General features: G+C 39.8%; 1 protein-coding gene across 2 annotated transcripts in view; it reads right to left on the bottom strand.

The window, feature by feature from the left end:
- Window positions 1–15,428, bottom strand: part of LOC141920116 (transient receptor potential cation channel subfamily V member 6-like) — a 32,379-nt gene extending 16,951 nt beyond the window's left edge. For both annotated transcript variants that reach the window (XM_074816812.1, XM_074816813.1), the window contains exons 1-7: window positions 15,298–15,428; window positions 5,238–5,335; window positions 3,708–3,830; window positions 2,660–2,800; window positions 2,028–2,126; window positions 1,643–1,818; window positions 616–762 (exon numbers count right to left, since the gene is read on the bottom strand). In XM_074816812.1, the coding sequence (XP_074672913.1) occupies window positions 616–762; window positions 1,643–1,818; window positions 2,028–2,126; window positions 2,660–2,800; window positions 3,708–3,830; window positions 5,238–5,335; window positions 15,298–15,428 (915 nt within the window). The remainder of the gene's footprint in view (window positions 1–615; window positions 763–1,642; window positions 1,819–2,027; window positions 2,127–2,659; window positions 2,801–3,707; window positions 3,831–5,237; window positions 5,336–15,297) is intronic.
- Window positions 15,429–19,967: the final 4,539 nt, after the last annotated feature.

Below are 19,967 nucleotides of genomic sequence, written 5' to 3'. Positions count from 1 at the left end.
TACAGCTGACAGGGTAGTGTACCTTGAAAGTCTTCAGATCTAAGCTTGCCATTAGTCTGCTATTTTTATCTCAGTGATCCCTTTACAAGTTTTTGAGCCTACAGCAGAAGTAATTCTCCCACTTTGAGTCATAACCTGGACAAGCAGTATCATTAAATGAATGGAATAATAACAATGAGTGGTTTTAAAATGCACTGCAGTTTAGGATTTCTGAACATAGTTGTGTCTCACAGTGACATTGTGAGAGTTAATGGGTATCACAGTTACAGAAAGCTACTTGCTAGAGCTGCTCTAGAGGTACTTGTTACTGATATCTTTGAGCCTGGTGAAAGAGAGAGAACCCTTTACTGAATCACACAACATCATTTCCTGTAGCTTGCTCAAAGTTCTTTCAATCATCTGCAAGTGTCACACCTCAGAAGAAACTGTATATTAAGCATCAGATGTAGCCAGATCATTAGTAAGCTGCTGCATTTCATATATTCCCTGCAGCACATGGTACAAACTCCTTGCTCTGTGGATAATATAAAAGAGCTTGAACCTTCTAATTCATCTTTCTTCTCCTTTTATAATCACCGTGGTCTCCACATCGAAAGCATGTGGTGCCCACAGTACCTCTCTCTTCTTGGTTGAGACAATGAGCTCAAGGAAGGACTGATCTTCAGCCCAGGAGTCAATCTCTGTGAGATCATAGAGCACAGTGGTCAAGGGGCCAAAGGACCAGAGATTGTGCTTCCGCTTCTGCATAAGGTATTGAAACATCTGTGGAGAAAAGAAAGGGGTCAAGGATATCAGTTTTCCAGTATATAGTGTATTTGCAATGAGAACAAATAAAGTTGTTAAAAACCCTTAACTGCCATGTATTTTTCTTGAACTTGGCAGTTGTTGTGGTTCTCATATATCTCAGGAACAATTACAGCAGGCAAAGAAGTGGAAGAACTTTTTCTGATTCACATCTGATCATTAGCTTGTGCTTGAGGTAAAAGATGAGCGATTTTTACACAATTCTCATCAAATTGGTAAAGTTATTTGACACAGTTATACATCTTGATAATAGATTTCAGATGGAATTATATGTTAATTAGAAAAAAAAATCCTTTTATACTCTTCTACAAGCTATTAGGAAAGAGGTGTGGCAAGGGAAATGATCCTGTCCTTTGTGGATCTGCAGAAGAAACACTAAACACCTTTGTCTTTTTGTTAAGGGGAAGGATGAGAGTTTACATTAAATATTGACGTCTTGTCTACCAAGATATGTCTGTGGATACATGAAGAAGTTTCCTGTGTGTCACATTTTTCCTGTGTGTCACAAAACTAGACAACAAAGACAGTGATTTCAGTCAGACTTTCAAACAATTACTTGGGGTGGATCTTTCTGTTAATACCTGTTTAACTCAAATGCTTCAAAAATTGGGTCAAAAGATCTATTCTTTAAGCACTTGTTCCTTTCATTAGGATAAAGAAATTTCTTATAAATGGTTTTCTGGTCCTACATGAGACTTCTGGGGGAAAAAAAAAAAAAAAGACTTGTATGTACCTTCTAGCCACTAAGAACATGCACAAACTCCCTTGGTCTGCATGACATTATTTCAAATTCTCCATTTCTATTTTGTATGGAGGCAACTGTGTCACATAAACTCACCACAGTGTTGCCCTCAACTCCAGCCAGTTTGAATGGAGTAAGCCCCTCATTGTTAGGAATCAATTCAAGTGATCCTGGTCCCTCTTTGTTCCTGTCATAAGAAAGTATCAGGCTGTACATGTGGCAGGCAAACGTCTTGTTAGGTTGGAGAACCAGGATGTGAAGAACAGTGTTACCTATGAAGGAAGCAGACCAGAAAAAGTATGTGGAATAGCCCAGCCCTGTGCAAAGACTGGCAACTGACTGATGGCTTTCCTTTTCCTCACATCCCTCATCCCACAGCTGTTTGTAATGAGAGAAAAGTATGTGCATGCCCAGATGACAGAGTCTGATTTAAAGTGTCCAGATCCACAGTATGCAATTCACTAGGCTCTACAGCACATACCTAGATAATCTCGAGCTCTAATATCAGCTCCACTTTCAATGAGCAACTGTACAATTTCCTCATTTCCCACACAGGCAGCAAATGATAAAACATGTTCTCCTGCAAAGAAAAGAATGGTGTGAAACAACATTAAGACCCCAGGAGGCAGGAGAGGTTGAAGCATGCTGAGGGAAAGCTATCCATGCTATGAAGCCAGAGGTTATGAAAGGAAGAGTTACTTCAGGTAACCTGTAAATTTCCTGCCCCGCTCCTCATCCCACTCAGAAAGGAAAAAAAGACCTGCCCCCCACAACACTAAAAGGAAGAAGTATTCTTTTCAGGAGATTATCTTCATCAGAAGGCTGACAAGTAAGTTGGGGTATATGCTACTAGGAAGAAATTAAATTATAATTTTTATGCAATATATATTTTTGCATACATGAAAATATATAAAATGTGTATGACATTTATATTTATTTACATACTCAGATGGAGTCTTACTGTCTGCTAAAAGCTGTGTGACTGATGACACTTGGAAACAGGAGCCTCTGCTTATCTGGTTTAGACAGGGACTAAAGCAAGCCTCCCTTATATTCCCTCATCACTCTGCTAGTTCCCTCCCATAGCAGCAAGGGGAGAAGATAAGACTGTACCAAAATAGAGAAGGTTCTGGGAGCTGCGCCTGAAGAAGTGCCCAGTTGCCTGTGCTGTGCAGGCATTGGCCCCTCTCTTGAGTAAAGCCTTCACCAAAGTGATGTTCTGGTTCACTGCTGCAATGTGGAGAGCTGTCTGCCCTGTAAGACACAGATATAAAACCTTGCCTTCCAAGAAAGCTGATCAGTAGCTTGCAGTTCACATTTCAGTCATGGTAAAATGAAAGTTTTTAGGACTGCATCCGTAGTGGCTATATGATTTAGCTTTGAAGTTTTCCGTGTTGTGTGCAGAGGGCTGGACTACAGATTTTCCAGAGGTGCCATTCTACTTAAATCTTTTTATGAATTCATGAAAACTGATTTTACAACCTGCCAAAAAAAGCAACAGATGCACTTTCTAGATTTTTTTCTGGGGAAAAACAAGACATGCCACACTCTTTCAGGAAGCACACTGAAAGCTGTGTGACTATGTTTGCCTTCATGGGACATGAAGACCAAGTCAAGACAAAGATCCCAAAGAAGACTTGCTCTAATCCTTCAAAATAGTTATTAGAATTTTTAAAACCCCATCATTATTATTTTAGCGGTTTCAAGATTCTGTCTGGCATTAGTCAGTCAGAACCATTCTTTAAATAACTGGCTCAGAGTCTAGACTTAAAAGCAGTGGCCACATTTGTTTTCAATCCCTATTCTTTGTCAACCAACAAATTATTTTTTTCTCCTTTCAGAGACCAGGTAGGGACTCCTTTGTTACACATGAGTATGCCAGAAAACAAATTATACATATCCTTGAAATCCCACTATAACCAACAGGCCCACCTGTGATTAAGGGTTTGTCAATTATGCATTTATATGTTTGCACATGGGTTTAATATAATTTCACTCTCCACAAATGGTCAGGAGCCGTTTGTACGTTGGTTTTGCTATGTAACAGTTTAGCAATATATTGAACCATGAACAGTGTAAGCCACTTTCCTAAATGTACAGGTAGCACTTCCTCTCTCCCCCTGCCGAGAATCCTGCCCATCCTCATTCCCTGAGATGTTACCTTCATAGAGCTCTGATGTCATCCTTTCATTGACGAGCTCAGGAGCTGCTTCCATCAGAGTCACTGCTGCCTCCACGTTATCATACAAGGCAGCTACATGAAGAGCGGTCTCCCCCACTGCACCTAGAAACAGTAGAAGTGAGAGCATTGTCTAGACATTCAACTATATGGGAGAATTATGGGAGTGCTAGGTCCTCCGTTGAGTACTGCCAGGTGCCGCCTCATAATATGACACGGTAACAGCCACGTAACTGCACAGTCTCTGTGCTTCACTCCACCAAAATCTGAAAGCCCTCTAGAAAAAAAAGGACCATTCAAGCTGTAGACCTCTGATCTTCACCATTCCTTTAGAGTTTGATGAGCTCTCCAAGTCAGAAAACTCACTGGCAGGGTTTTGGTAGTGGGGGAGGAGGTTACAGTAGGGGTCCCCTGTGAGAAGCTTCTGGAAGGTCCCCTGGCTCCAAGCTGAACCCCCCTCTGGCCAAGGCCAAGCCAATTAGTGACAGTGGCTGCAGCTTTGTGGTAATGTATTTAAGAAGGGGAACATGGGAGGAGGAGTTGGCCTTGTGAAGGGTTGGAATTTTGAGGAAGACACCTATGCAAACACAGAGGTCAGTGGAAGAAAGGAGGAGGAAGAGGGCAGAGATGTGCACCAGAGCAGAGACCCCCCTGCAGCCCATGGAGGTCACCGGTGGAGCAGATGCCCACCTGCAGCCTGTGAAGGACTCCACACCAGAGCAGGTGGCTGCACCCAAAGAAGACCGGGACTCTGAGGGAAGCCTGCACTGGAGCAGTTCATCACTGGGAGGACTGCAGCCCGCAGGAGGGACCCACGCTGGAGCAGTTCATGAAGAGCTGCAGCCCGTGGGAAGGACTCACGTTGGAGGAAGTTCATGGAAGACTTTCTCCCATGAGAGGGACCCCACGCTGGAGAAGGAGAGGAGTGTGAGGAGTCCTCCCCCTGATGAGGGATGAGCGGCAGAGACAATGGGTGATGAACTAACCGCAACCCCCATCCCCTGCCCCCCTGCATCTCTGCGGGGGGGAGGAGGAAGAGAAATTGGGAACAAAGCTGAGCCCGGGAAGAGAGGAGGGGTGGAGGGAAGGTGTTTTATTTAAGATGTGGTTGTATTTCTCACGGTCCTCCTCTGTTTGATTATTAAATTAAGTGGTGGTGGTGGTGTTTAAATTAAATTGATGTTGCTTTTCTTCCCCGGATGAGTCTGTCTTTTGCCTGTGACCATAATGGGTGAATCATCCCTCCCTGTCCTTGTGTGGATTACTGAGCCTTTTGTTGTATCTTCTCCTCCCCATCCCTGATGGGGAAGGAGTGAGGAAGCAGCATTGTGGTGCTCAGTTTCCCTCTGGACTCAAACCACGACACTCACTTATGTTGCAAAGCTGCTGACATAGACTTAAGTGGTTTGAGTCTGCTAATGCAAATGTTTTAGCAAACTAACAAATGTACTACTCCTTATAGCAGGCTTTTGCCTTCCACAGAAAACCATTTGTCACAAATAATCAAGTTACCTCTCTGATAGATATCACAGATTCCATCAGTGAGAAGTTTCCTAATGGCTGGGAGATTGTTCTCTTTGGCAGCCTGGAGGAGTGGGGATTCCCAGATCCTGTAGTCAAGAAAAGTGGCTGATAAGAAACACAGTCAAACACATGGTGCTGCTCTGCAGAGCTAGCATGGCCTTTGCTTGAGACAGTATGTATCTTCAACATCTTCACTGAAAGATCAGTAATGCACACCTACCATCTCAGGTATTTTTTGAATGCAAAAAAAAAAAAAAAAGAACCATCAAAAGCAAGCAAGTGCACTGCTAAAAACCCAGGTAGGTTGACTTACTGATGCTTAACCATATAGTGGCAGCAGAGGGAAAGATAGGAGAAACAAATAACCAACTCCACAATGGTTCTGGTTTATATAGCCCACATTTTGAGACACAGAAGATAGCAAAAGATGGGTCATTTGATATCCCTCCTGCCAGTAGACCAGTTATCTCAGTAGCAGAGATAATTATTTCAGGACAGAAAAAGCCAGTAAAATTTTTTTGCACAGCACAATAAATTAAAAAAGGTTGGCATCTGAATTATTCCCATAATGAATGGAAAAGAAAAAGTACAGAGAAGAATTTCCCATGTCATAGCAACACTTCCTATGGTATAATGAAAAGAGTGAGCTCTGAAATCTGGTTCCTTATCATATAAACTCATGAGGAAAAATTTGAAAGCTTAACTATACTATTTTTTTCTCTGGTGCTGAAAAAAATTGAGGAAATTGTTGAGAACTGAGATGTATGCCTGTCCTGGGCAAGAGCATGCCATCATACAAGTCCCAGACTGAATGGTTCACTTATAGTTGAAGAATGCCCTTGAGTCTTCCATGAGGGTCTGGGTTATTTCAGTAGATCCTCTGAGACTAATGAAGAATTTACAAGGACAACCACTAAACTTCACTACAGCAAAGTCCTTTGATGCAAACAGAAGGAAAGGTAGGTGATCCTCCCCCTCTACTCAGCTCTGATAAGGCCATACCTAGAGTCCTGTGTCCAGTTCTAGAACACTCAGCAAAAAAGACATATGGAGCTATTGGAGGAAGTTCAGCCAAGGGCCACAAAGATGATTATGGGACTAGAGCATCTCTCATATGAGGAAAGGTTGAAAGAACTGGGGCTGTTTACCCTGGAGAAGAGAAAGCTTGGGCAGGGTTTTATCAATGTGTAAAAGTACCTGAAGGGAGGGTGCAAAGAATTACCTGCAATGCCTGCTTGCTCAGCATCCAAATAAACTTTGCCAATGTTCAAAATAAAGAGTTGGCCACACAAAAATCACAAAAAAATAGAACAAGATCTACTAATTTGGGGTAAATATTTGTTATCCTCGAATATTTTCAGATTCATCTTTTAATTCATAAAAAGTGGTTTTGGGGTGGGGTTTTTTGATTTCTGTTTCTATACAAATAAAGAATTGTAAGTAGCCCAATTTCAGGAGCTAAAGATTTAAGGGGAAGAAAGACCCTCAAACCCAAAGAAACAGCCTACGTCTCATGAATTTTCAGTATGAAATAGAAAGAAATTCCTCTCTCCAAACAGGATAAATTCAGGTTTAGATCTCTGTTCTGATGCAAATTTTGTGCTTTTATGTCACCTTTAACTAAAATGTTTAATTTGTTCTTAATATTTAATTTGTTCTTAATTATCTAGCATGGTTCAGGTCAAATTGTAATGTGTGATATGGAATAAATCTAAGGAACACAGTAGAACAATGACAAATTCAAGCTGATATGAACAAGGAGAACATCAGCCCTCATCTTCCTACCAGCTCCAGTCTGTCCTTTTACTACAATCTACGAATTGTCAATAGACTGGATGTTAGTCTCACACACACACAAAAAAAAAAAAACATGTGGGACCAAAGTCAAACCATATACCTGGAGGTATATTCAAAGCTTTCTGCTTGTGAAGATTTGTCCCAGATTTCTTCCTTGTATTCTTGTATTATTTACTTATAAGGTTTTGGAGATACAGTTTATAGTGCAAATACTATATGAAGCAATAGGTGTTTTGCATTAAGTGATAACACTGATGTTAGAATACATTATCTATTAATATAACTCTATTATAAGCCACAAGAAAACCCATATCACAGAGAGAATATAAATGGTCCATTGCACAAAATGTTTTCTCAGAACTTGTGCTTATTAGGTATAGGATAATTTAACAATAAAACCATAGGAAAACAAGCAACATCAGTTCTGTGGTTTATAGAAATATATATTTCTTGCTTTAAATTATTCTTTTATGAACAATAGAATCTTGAAGAAAAAAAATTATTTGATATGCCATTATGTCTTGATTTTATCAACCTGAAATGTGCAACATTGCACACCTTTATAGCAGAAAGATTACACACTTGAGAGAAGTCGAGGGATAAAGCAAAACAAAGACAAGTATCAGAATTACACAGATAAATACGAATCATTTGAATAACTGTAAATTAATGGGCATGGGCTACAAGTAATAAAAGCATAACTGAACATTATATTTATCATTCCATAAAAGCAGCATTTCCTGTCACCAACAGCATCCCATTATCTAAGTCACTAGAAACCAGACTAGAAAACTGCTGAAGAACAGATGAGATATTCAGAATATAAAGAACCATCCTGAACAAACCAGGGAACCATTCTGAGATACTTTTATGTGTCCTTCAAACTCAGCCTCGTTGCTCTGAGAAGTATTCCTTCTTTAGCTTACTCATTCATCAGTTGTGTTAGTTGGTAATTACAAGATGATTTGATGAAAACACTGCATCTAGAGTCAATACAAACAGGAACAAAATAAAGAGGCACTTTGAGCGAAAGATTCAGTATCAGTGAAGCAAGCTTACCACCTCTGCCATTATTCTGGCTGAAAAAGAGGCAGGAAGTGGGAAGGAGGTGGGGTTTCAATAGTATAAACAGTACTACAATTAATATGTTGATGCTTTACTGGGTAGGCCTTTATCCCTCAAATGACCTCAGAGAGGAGGAAGGATTGGGCAAGAGACAGTGTGGGAGGACACAAACACAATACCTTTCTCACAAAATTCTCCAAAGCCCTTGTAAACAACTAATTAAATTACAGACCTGCTAAGAGGGAGACACCTAATAACTACTACACTCAGATTTCAGAAATTTAGGGCAAAATTGTCAAAGCTTTTGACTCCAAACTGGGCTTAAAGAACCAGAGATCCCAGGCCAAACATCAAGCTGGTGAAGAACCCGGAAGTATTGGTAAATGTCATGGCACACTGCCATGACTTACATGTTTACACCATATGCTTTTACGCTCATTTAATTTTCTATCCCATAATTGGGGAAACATTTTACTCTCATTTAAAACATACCATTATAATTATCAACTCATTTTTAATACATTACAGTAGTGGGATAAGCATGTAAATGTCAAGTACTAGGTGAGCCAAATCCACTAATATAAAAAAGTCCACTAATATAAAAAACCCCAGAATCTAAAACCTTCAAAACATTTTAATTTCTTTAAGTTCTGCATATTTGACCAATTTTCTTCCTGACCCATCAAACACAGCATGAATTCTGCATTTTACAACTCTAGTTCCTGTGTGTCAAAGCAGCAGCAGGTAAAATTTGTAACTTAAGTCTCCTAACAAAGCTGCCTACAGTAGATGCTTTGTTTCCATAAAGTACCATTATGTCACTGGATGGAGAGGCTGGCTTTCAGGGAATGATTTAGCAGAGATCTATTTAGACACTCTAAATCTAATTTAGCACATCTAAATTAATCTCCTATTCTAAATCATTCTCTTCATCAGCTATGGAGTCAAGGGACACCAAGCTCCTAATTTAGCCAACTAAATCAGGTCTGTAAGACTAGGCAGTACTGACATTACCTTATAGGATCAGTTTAGGATAAGCACAGCTACACAGCTAACCAGTAGTTCTGATGGGCAGTGAAAACCAAAGCAGTATCCACCCAGAAGTGCTCCTGGGTTCTTCTTACTCAGCTAAGGAATGAAGCTGTGTTGAGACACTTAGTAAACCTTGATCATGCATTACTATCAGTCAGTTTTCTTAACAGATGGTCCAATGATATGCTCAGGAAGCTATGACTTGTTTTTCAATATAGGTGAGGACAAAATCAGGAACACCCGAAAATCCATTGTGAAACAAAGAGAAGATAGAATGTAGGTCAGATTCTGACTGAGGGAGTCATGTAAAATAGTTTTAAACAAGGTTAAGGATTTCACAAGCACTTTCTGCTGGTAATACGTACCCTTTGGGATTTACAGCCTCTTAAGCACTTCTTTTGGAGTGCATCCTGCTCTTTACACTTATGAAGAGATAAAGAATGCAAGGACAAGTCCATAAGTCTTAACTCTGTTATAAAAGGAAGAATTTTGATTTATAGGGTTATTCTTTTAAAACAAAGAAATACATTAAATATGTGAACTGTCTGGACAACAACCAGTCCAAAGCTTCTTTTTCAAGACTGAGCTCACCAGAAGTGCAACTGAACATGTCTTTCTCTTCTTTCCTTCCCTTCTCAGATTCTACCACTTGAGTCATCCGCTGTATGGAATCTGCCTATTGTTTGTTCTAGTTTAAGCTTAGCATCTGCTAGCTTCATGCTTTATCTCCAAAGCTATGTCAGTTACTGATGGTCTAAAGTAATTCCAACTGAGCTATAAATGAATCAACAGGGTATTATTTCAGCTTTCTTTTCTTTCCCAGTTGTGGTGCTCAGAATATCCATTCTCAACACTTCATCATGAAATTGCCAAAGGAGATTCATCTTCTCCCTTCCTTCTGCTAGCATGATTATGTAAATGTATGCAAGACTTCAGGAGAGCAAAGGAGTGCTCAGAGGAAGCTAACCGGCCACAAAGAAGATTAATGCAATCATCTAACATGATGCTACAGTATGAGTTAGGAAGTAATAACACAAAGTGAAAAGGAGACAGGTAACAGGGGCTTGGACAATCAACAGGGTCAGCAAATTTCTTCAGCACTGACAGCAGATCTCAGCAAATTAACTGGAACCTCTCGTGCATACATTTCAAAGCCTCTTCAGCTGACAGAAGACAGAACTTCTCTGGAAATAAATTATACAGGTTACTAATCTACTAGTCGATGGTACTAGACAAGAAACTGATAGCTAAACATCTGAAGGAATAAGATTTCCCTGTCTACCACACTAAGTAATAGAAATCTTGCTCAGTCACTTCCACCAGGGCAATCTCCTTGCATCAATCTCCTTTTTTTAATTCTGCATCTAAAACCAACCTAAGAATAATCTCATGCTAGAACTGGATTAACAGTTCAGCAGATGTTAGTTATTCCTTATTATTTATTTACTGAGTTATTCATACACCAAATTTGTTCTCTGAAGCTTAACCTCATCCTGCATCAAAACTTCCAACCCTCTTCAATAGAGATTTTCTTGCACTTTTAATCTAGGTTGTGTTCCTCACCCTGTGTCTGATCAGTTTTCTCTAACAGCTTTTTAATTTGAGATGGATTATTTTCAGAGCACAATCTTCATGTGTACTTATTCACAAAGAAACCTATAGTGAAGTTTAAGAAGGCAAACACCTTCCTAAATCTATGAGCCTATGCCACATCTTAGGCACTGAGGTCAGATGTGTGTATGTCTATGCATTGTTGGGGAAATGTGAGTTCTGGAGGACCTTTACACTTGTGAAATTAAGGAGGCTTGTTTTCCATTAGGATGAAGGTGTCACAGCATAAGACCAGAAATGCTGTCAGTGACACCTTTGACTTCATTTTACATGCAGCAGCAGAGCTTCCAACAGGCTGTTCTTAGCATCTTGACTACTCAGAAGCACTGTTATTAAAATATATTACAAATGAAGTGGTGAAACTGGGAGCTGGCACCTTTATCTCACTGTCACCTTTGGGAGCAAAGGAACCAATTAATACTGACAGGCTTTGTGGATTTTAAGACAGGACAGGACAGTCCTACATTAATTTGTGCACTGAAAACTCAGTAATGTTGTTCAGACAAATGAACAGCAAAACTATGGTGACATCTCTCATTCACTACTAGCTTGAGAAAGATTTGTTTTCAGGGTAAGCAAAGCACTTTGTGAATATGTTTGTAAGACTAAAGAGCCACAATAAAATCTGGAAGCTTAAGGGGATATAAAGTTTTTATTGTGACATGTTTAGAATGACCACACCTCTCTGCAAGTTATGCAAATTGTCCCAAGCACCTCTAATGTATTATTTCTTATAGCGCAATTTTCTATAGTTAATTAATGTGTAAAAATGCTTTGTTTGGATTTTTTTTTTTTTTTAGGATGTACCACACAAGTTAAATACTTTATGGTTATTAGAATAATTAAGCCTTAGAGCATCCCACAAAGGCCAGGTGATACTACTAATACCTAAGCAGCAGCTGTGAGAGAGAAGAGACACACAGAAGATAGAATATTTATCAAATCAAAGTTATAGAGGCAGGCAATAGCATAAAAAAAAATAACATTAATTGTCCTGGATCGGCGTACTCACTTGCTTTAATTTATTTATCAGTTATTTTTTATGAACAGTGCAATTCTCATATGGTGGAAATTCTAAAATTACATGCTAGGGAGATTTTGTTCACATTTCCTTAGAACTTCTTACAGTGAAAGCCAGACTAAAGAAAAAAAAAAATCAAGCAATGGCTCTCATAATTTCTGGAAGATCTATTAGACTGTGACAGGCATCTGCTTCCTCTTGACCTTGCTATCAGCCCTGAATTTTCGTATTTATCTCTTTTTTTTTCCCATGATCATGAATTATGTTGGATTTTGATGTTCATATGCTCCAGACTATGTAGATCTCAGAGTTTACTTCCAAAGATAACTATAGAAAGGACATTTGAGATGTGACCACTGTCACTGGGACTCCACACTGAGATACAGGCTGTTTCAGTTTTGGGCCCCTCACTACAAAAAGGCCATTGAATGACTTAAGCGTGTCCAAAGAAGGGCAACGAAGCTGGTACAGGGTCTGGAGCACAGGTCTGATGGGGAGCAGCTGAGAGAACTGGGGGGGTTTAGTCTGGAGAAGAGGAGGCTGAGGGGAGACCTCATCGCCCTCTACAACTCCCTGAAAGGAGGGTGCAGAGAGCTGGGGATGAGTCTCTTTAATCAAGTAATAAGTGATAGGACAAGAGGTAATGGCCTCAAGTTGCACCAGGGAAGGTTTAGACTAGATATTAGGAAGTATTTCTTTCCAGAAGGGGTTGTTGGGCGTTGGAATGGGCTGCCCAGGGAGGTGGTGGAGTCCCCATCCCTGGAGGTGTTCAAGAGGCGGGTTGCAATAGCACTTAGGGATATGGTGTAGTTGGGATCTGTCAGTGATAGGTTAACGGTTGGACTGGATGATCTTCAAGGTCCCTTCCAACCTAGATGATTCTGTGATTCTGTAAAAAGGAGATTCTTGAACAGAAAGAAACCAGCAGAGTAAGGCAAAATCAACTCAAAGTCCTCTTTAATATTAGGAGATTGTATCACATTTCCTGAACTTGAATGTCCCTTTTAGGAAATGTTATACAGTGTGGGATTAAGGCAAAGAAACCCCTCACTGTGGATACTGCTGAGATTAACTGCCACTAAGATTCAAAGAACTATTACACATGAAGAAAATGAACAGCAATTCCAGTGAAAGTGAGAACTGCTAAAACAGTTAGCTTTCAGGTATTATCATCACTAGTTGTAGGACAGGAAAAAGCATTGTTTTTCTCATGCAGACTTTCTGTGTGCAGTCAGAGCATACTAGTTAAATAGAAATATTTACCACTGGCTTTCAATAAGATAAAGAATTTAATTGCTGCTTATTACTGTATGGATTCCAGCACCATTAACACTAAGAAGGACTCAAGATGAAGCCACAACACTAATTCCACACAACAAAATGACAGGATGAAGTAAAAGCCCTCTTGGTTTACAACAGTTTTTCCACAAAAGCAAACATTTTATAAAAAGTAGTTCGAATACACAAGTCACCACAGAATGTTTTCCTGTTGTGTTTTTCTATCTGTACATAATTAAGAATATGAAAGAGATAAGATTGATTCCAGTCCTTGGCAAAAAGATCGTTTTCTTTCTCAAATTCTTATCATCTCTGGAGACAGGAAAGGAAAGGAAAGGAAAGAGTAGGATAGTAAGAGGGAGAAATGGTCCTGCCCCTCTTTAGGAAAAGAGTATCTGCATATTGGCACCATGTAATTTCTGACCAAATAACAGAAGGCTAATAATAATAGTTAGTTCAAAGCTGTGGAAAACATATAGACCTAAAATGGAAGGGAACAATTGTGTCCCCATGCAGCCCTGATTCCACAGACAATGATATCGTATACACTACATGTATTCTTAGATAGAGTTTTCTAAAGAAACACAGAAATGTTAGTTTTGGGGACCACTGGGGTTGCACTATAGTGATCTAAGAGAAATTTATGAAGAAGGGTTTATATGCCTAACATTTTTTCTGTCTTCCTCTATCAGTAGCAACACACAAGATGTTCATGGGCCTGCAGCACATGATTAATGAGGATTGTCAAGCAAAGAGAAGGTTGAATGGCAATCTAAGAGCAGCCTATGTGAAAGGAAGCAACAAAAAGTAAGGGGCCAAACCCTTCTTGGTAACAGCAGATGGTAAAACAAGGGGCTACAGCATCAAATGATGATTTGGAGGTTCAGATTGAACATTTGGAAAAAAAACGTTTTCACTAGGAAGTTATTACAACACTGTAACAGGTACCTAAAGATCTTGGGAGGCTTTCAAGACTGAGCTAGACAAAGCCAAAGCAATGTGATCTGTTGCTGGCAATAGTCCAGCTTTAAGTGGGAGGTTAGATAGAGACCTCCAGAGATCCCTTCCACATCTCTGCAACTTAAAAATGTGAAGACAGTTGTAATTATAAAAATATTAATATATTTAGACTTTTTTACATATTCTCGGAATCTTCCGAGAACTTATTTTTCAGTTATCTGTGATGCTTTTCATGAACATACCAAAATGTTCAGAATTCTATGGAGAGACTGTTGTTCCCACTGCCCCTCCCATTTTAATTAAGTCACACTGCTCTGAAAGAAAACAGAACACGCTTTTGTTATTTGGTCAGCTAAATGATTATATATATGTAAGTTCTTTCCCTAAAGACAGATACATACATTTGTCCCTTGTAAGGTACTGTCCTACTTATTTCTATACATATATGTGTGTGAGAGCAAGATTTTGTCCCACACAGGCACCTTCTTGTCCCCAGAGATGTTCAGAGTTTTGTGAGGAAAGAAAAAACAAATTTTACAAGGGACTGGAAGCAATTTGTTATTTGAGTACTGCAGTGTTTATGCTTGCAGAAATGACAAGGAAAATGAAAAACACATTCAGCAGGATTTCCATGAATACTCCTGCATTCCCGTGTGTGGAGCGAGCAACCCTGCACAGCAGTAACAAACTGCCTTGATTCAATATTTACATGTGAAGACACAGGCAATCTTCTTGATAATGTAAGGTCTAAGAGGAGTCACTGTGCATGTTGACACCCAGGCCATGGGGGTGAGAAACACCAGTCCAACTCAGGAAGTGACTGACCACCAGAATGTGGAACACTTCCACTCTATCCCACAGTAAGGGCAACCTTTAGAGACAGAAAGCAGAATACTTGCAAAAAAAACCATTCTTTCAGCTGACTGCAGAATATGTCTCATATACACTTAATAATTTTAAAAAAACAAATAGACCCTCATGCATTTTTTTGTGAGCTTTACCAATGAAACAGGAAAGACAAGAGTACACATTATTAATTTGTGACTGAAGTCCTGCACTCAGGGTAATTCAACTGCAAACTAACAAACCCACCTGTGAAAGCAAGGTAAGATTGGAACTCCAGAAGCATTCCACCTTCAAAGAAGAAATCAGATAGAGAAAAGTGCTCCAGGGTTGTTTAAAGTTTATCTACTGGCAGAAACGCCTAAGGGAAAAGAGTGAGAATCAGCTACAGAGAGAGAGCAGCAGAAGAAAGGAAGACAAGAAGGCTGAAACGCACTGTACCTTTTCTGCTGGCGTAAGTAGATTTCATCCAGATGTTTATCCCAGGATTTTTTGCCTTGCAACTTCTGACTTAGTCCATTCCAGATCCGGAAATAGAAGGGCTTGCTATCCCCAAATAAAGGTACCCCCATAGCACGTCCCCTTTTCTCTCTGGCCTAGCTGCCTGAAAGCCAGCAATCCCGACTTTGAAAAGTCAGGGAAGGCTCCCCACAGGTCACCGCGCCTCCACCCCCAGTCTGTTACTTACAGAGGAGACTGTCTGTCAGCTGATCAAAGTAATGTAAAAACACAAAATAAAATCACTTGTCTCTAGCAGACTATACCCTGAGCCTCATCAAGTACTTAGTTTCCAAAATAGCCCAACCCAAAGGTGTGTCTGATTTAGAAGTAGTTTGCCAGCTGCTTACCCCCTCACAGTGACCCTGTATAGCACTGCAGAGTATGTACAGCATCAGTGTCCTAGGCTTCTAGGTATTTCATTTCTGAAGTCTAGAATTTAGAAGTAATCCTCCTAATGCATCTCTGAATTCCTCTGGAAAGCAACATTTAAGCAATTTTGAAATAGACAGCTGAACAGGTTAGACAAAACTTTAGGTGAGTGAACATGTGGGAACGTGCCCTAAAAGACACTGTGCTCTGGGAAGCTAGTATAGAGGAGGACACACCTCCCACCCCAACTGTCTGCAAATCCCATTGAAGAAATTATCATTATAGACTCCACCTTCTCTGCGTCAAACAAAATCACAAGTTGGAAGAAGAGTTTATGTAGATTTAATGTGTAAACTTTGCATATTTAATTTTCCTTTAATGTTCCAGTCTCTCACTGTTTCTCCACATTTCTTCACAAAAAGCTTATTTAGGAAAGGGATGAAAATTTCTATTTAACAAAAAACTAGGTTTTGGTATAGAAAAACATCATGAACGTCATGGGGGTGTGTGTGTGTGTCTGTAAAGCAGTAGACAAAATATCAAAATGAAGAGAGGAGACATACGTCTTGTGAAGAAGCTGGAAGCTATGTGGGAGAAAAAAATTGCTCCTAGTTTCTAATCTTCTTTCCCTAAAGACTTGTCCTAATATTCTTGCATCCTGAATCAACAGAAATGTCCCTTCATTCTTACTCCTGCTGTAGTGGAAAAGGATTCTGTTCAGGGTGCCTGCTCATAGGCAGAATCAGTAGGTAAGGGAGAAAAGTGTGTAAAGCAATAGGGCTGAGTCATGAAACTCCTGGTTTATTTAGAGGTTACTTAGACTTACCAAACCAGGATTCACATCCAAACTTCTGTAAACTCATGATATATCCTATCCTGTAAAAAACATAAATCACCCCACAGAAAAAACGATGCCTTAAGGCAAACTTGAGGACTCGTATCCTAAAATGTAAGATTCACCGAATTGTCCAGTTCTAGGAAGAAGTGTCAAATTAAACTGTCATAATGGGGAAAATTAATTACTTGCTACATTGAGAGGTTAGAGTGTAACACCAGCCAGATGTTATGAGCAAAATGTGAGGGTTTTTTGACAATATCAATAAAGTATCCCTCCTAACATTCATGAGGGGGGGACGAAACTCCACTCAAAGTTGAGAAAGATATTTAGACACTGTAGTGTTAAGTGCCTGTGATAGACAAACACAATCTCTATTTTCCTGGGCTGCTCTCCGAAGCAGAGAATACTTAGTACTGTCTCTCCAAGGACTAAAAGACCTAGGAGACTGGTATCAGCAGGGCGAGCAAGCAGTGACACGCTGCTCCCTCTTCTGGGCAGCAGTGCTACAGCCACCCAGACAGCAGCTCTGGAGGTACAAGGAGTAACAGCAAGTTGAAGAGCTGCAGCAGCCAGGGCAGTCCAAACAACTGCAAATAAGTATCTCAGATGCACTCCCCACATTGTCGTGGGGGGGCTCATTACAGCTTTCATTATAGTTTGAGACTGCAGTAAATGTGACTCAATACCTTGCCCACTTGCATGGATATGAAGTCTCAATACTGCAAAAGTATATACTCAATACTGTTTTCTTGTAATTCATGATAGAGGTCGGTTTTAAAGGTAATAGAATTCACAGATGAAAGATGGATGAAATATGTAAGAATATTGCACAGACCAAAGTCTCTTTAGCAGATCAAGGCCATACCTCTTAAGCACTGCAGGGCTTTCAATTTAGGATGCTGTAAAGTTTTTCAAAACTAAGTTTCAAAAACTAAGGACCTGATAAGGCCTAGTGGTTGAGGGGTGGATTGTAAGTCCATATGGTTTTGGAGAACATGGTTTCCCACATACCTGGTACATGTTTTTAGCTCTTTGTATGCCTTTCCAAGTCATACTATGACTCTGGCTCCTAGCCCTCATACTTAAGGCCTACCTTTAGCTCCTGACACTATTCTAGCTCTGTCTGTTCCTTGTTCCAGAACCCTACTGCAAACAGGATCTTTATCCTGGCTGCCAGTGATGCCCTTTCCTGGTGTGTGTCTTGACTTCTCTTGTTTCTGACTTGGGCTGATTCTGGCTGACCTGATTCCTGAAATCTCTTGATTCCAGCTTGGCCCTACCTAACAAGTATGACAGCTGATGTCAAAATCTCCTTACACACAATTTCCCTCCTATGTCCATAGGCCATGAGTAGCAATGTAGGCATGAAGAAATACAGAGCACAACCTGGACAAGTATGTTCCTCACTCCACAGTGTCTAACAACACAAAATTAGCAGCAGAATAGCAATGATAAGATGATGTTGGTTCGGTGCAGTTCAGTCCAGTCACACCATGGTTCTAGGAGATCTATCAATACTGCATATAGCACAATTTGTAGAGCTATAGAAACTGTGTAAATAAGCCAATATCTGGAAATACTTCAGCAAAAAAAAAAAGGAATTCCTATTTTCACATACCTGCTATAGATACAAGGGAACAAGAAAGCCCTGTTTGCCACTGGGGATTGTGATCCTGCCACTACTATACACTTTTTTATAGTGCATTGCATTTCTTTTAGGTCAGCCTAGATTAAAAAAAAAAAAAAAAAGTGTAGATCTGCATAGCTGAGTATGAATGAACTGACTTTTGGTGACCCTGGCACTTAAGTCAGCCTTTTCCAGCAACATGCCTGAAAAGGAAAAATTATTAGAGAAAAATTATATAAAAAGATTACAGGAAAATTTTCTACACAGTCTCCAGTTTTCCCTTCATCCCAGCTACCTCTTCGATTCCTTCCTTCTTTCAAACATAAATCAAAATGGCTATTGCCTGGCCTATTGTAAAAGTAATTTCAGTGCTAATGTAGAGACAGACATAATTTGCACAGTACATGGCATGGATTCCTTTCCTTCTGAATGGCTCTGACCCTTACATTCCATGTTCTCACAAAACCCCTGTTAACCTTCCTGGAAATTTTAGAGTGCTGAAGGTATGTAGGATTGAATTCAATGTGCTTATCTGGTGACAAATCAGGATGGGAGTGCATGTTTGTTTTTCTCTTTCTCTGTTTTTCTCTTACAGTTTCTTTAGCGTGGGGAAAATTGCAAGAGCTGGGTGATATTTTAAAGTTACTACAGACATATAAGTGTAATCCTAGTCTTTCACAAAATCCATGAGAATGTGCACTGTGATTAGCAGGGAATGGAGAAGATAAAAGGCATTGTAAAAGTAAGGAAGCCTGCTGAACCTAAAGGATAAACAGCATTAGTTGCACATGGTAGAAGTCCCCATTTTTATCTTCTGAAAAGATTTTAAAGGTTTCTAACAGAAACAGCACAGAAAAGTATGTAATGAATGATGTCAGGAAAACTTACACAAAGTGGCTTTTGAAGAGAAAAGAATGAAAGGGAAGTCAACTTATTTATTATGATGATTTGGAATTCTCTTCTGTTTGCCCTCCCAATTTGCCCCCCAAATCCATATTAAGCATCTGGTAGACATATAAAGTAGCATAATTAGATGCTTAACACATCTTCAGAGCATTGTACAGCCATGGGATAGCCAAGTTGTCTTGGCTAGCCTATAGCCAATCCAAGTTGTCTGTGTCAGAGATTAAGTATTGCCCCAACCCTTCTGCTTGGACAAATTTCAGCACAAACATTTGCCTGTTTTGCTGTCTTAGGGACAGCATCAGAGCCACAGGTTGCCAGGCCATTTCAGAAGCTCTTATTCTTTCACTGCATATTTCTCCCTGTCTTGTTCCATATATTCTTACTGAATCACAAATATGTTCAAATATGTTCAAGAAAATTACATTTTCTTTTTTTTTCTCCAATTCACAAAAATCTCTCACATTATCTCTCACAAAAATTTGCACTTCAGAATTCACAAGAGAAATTCTGTCATTTCAGCAATGGCAAAAACAAACTGCATGGATTGCATACCCAAGTTTAGACTACCATCTTAAGAGCAAGACTGGAAGTGCAGCCTACAACCAGACCAATCTTTCAATATCGTCCCTGTACATTTCTTGTTGTACTGCAATTCTTTGTCTGAAATCGCAGCATCTAATAGCCCTAAAGATGTGAGTTGTGAGAGAAAAGAATGAGAGAAGCAGAAGTACAGGAAAAAGCAATGAAAAATAACAGTTTCTGAGTACAGACTGAACACAGAACAGAAAGTCAAGAACTCACCAAGTCAGCAGTAAGCAGTGATGTAGTTTCTCCATGTGTAGTTTCTCCATGGGTAATCTTCCATTAGAG

This window comes from Strix aluco, chromosome 2, assembly GCF_031877795.1.
Source record: "Strix aluco isolate bStrAlu1 chromosome 2, bStrAlu1.hap1, whole genome shotgun sequence".
NCBI lineage: Eukaryota > Metazoa > Chordata > Aves > Strigiformes > Strigidae > Strix > Strix aluco.
The sequence above is the reverse complement of the archived record's forward strand: the minus strand, read 5'-3'. Positions and strand labels throughout refer to the sequence as shown.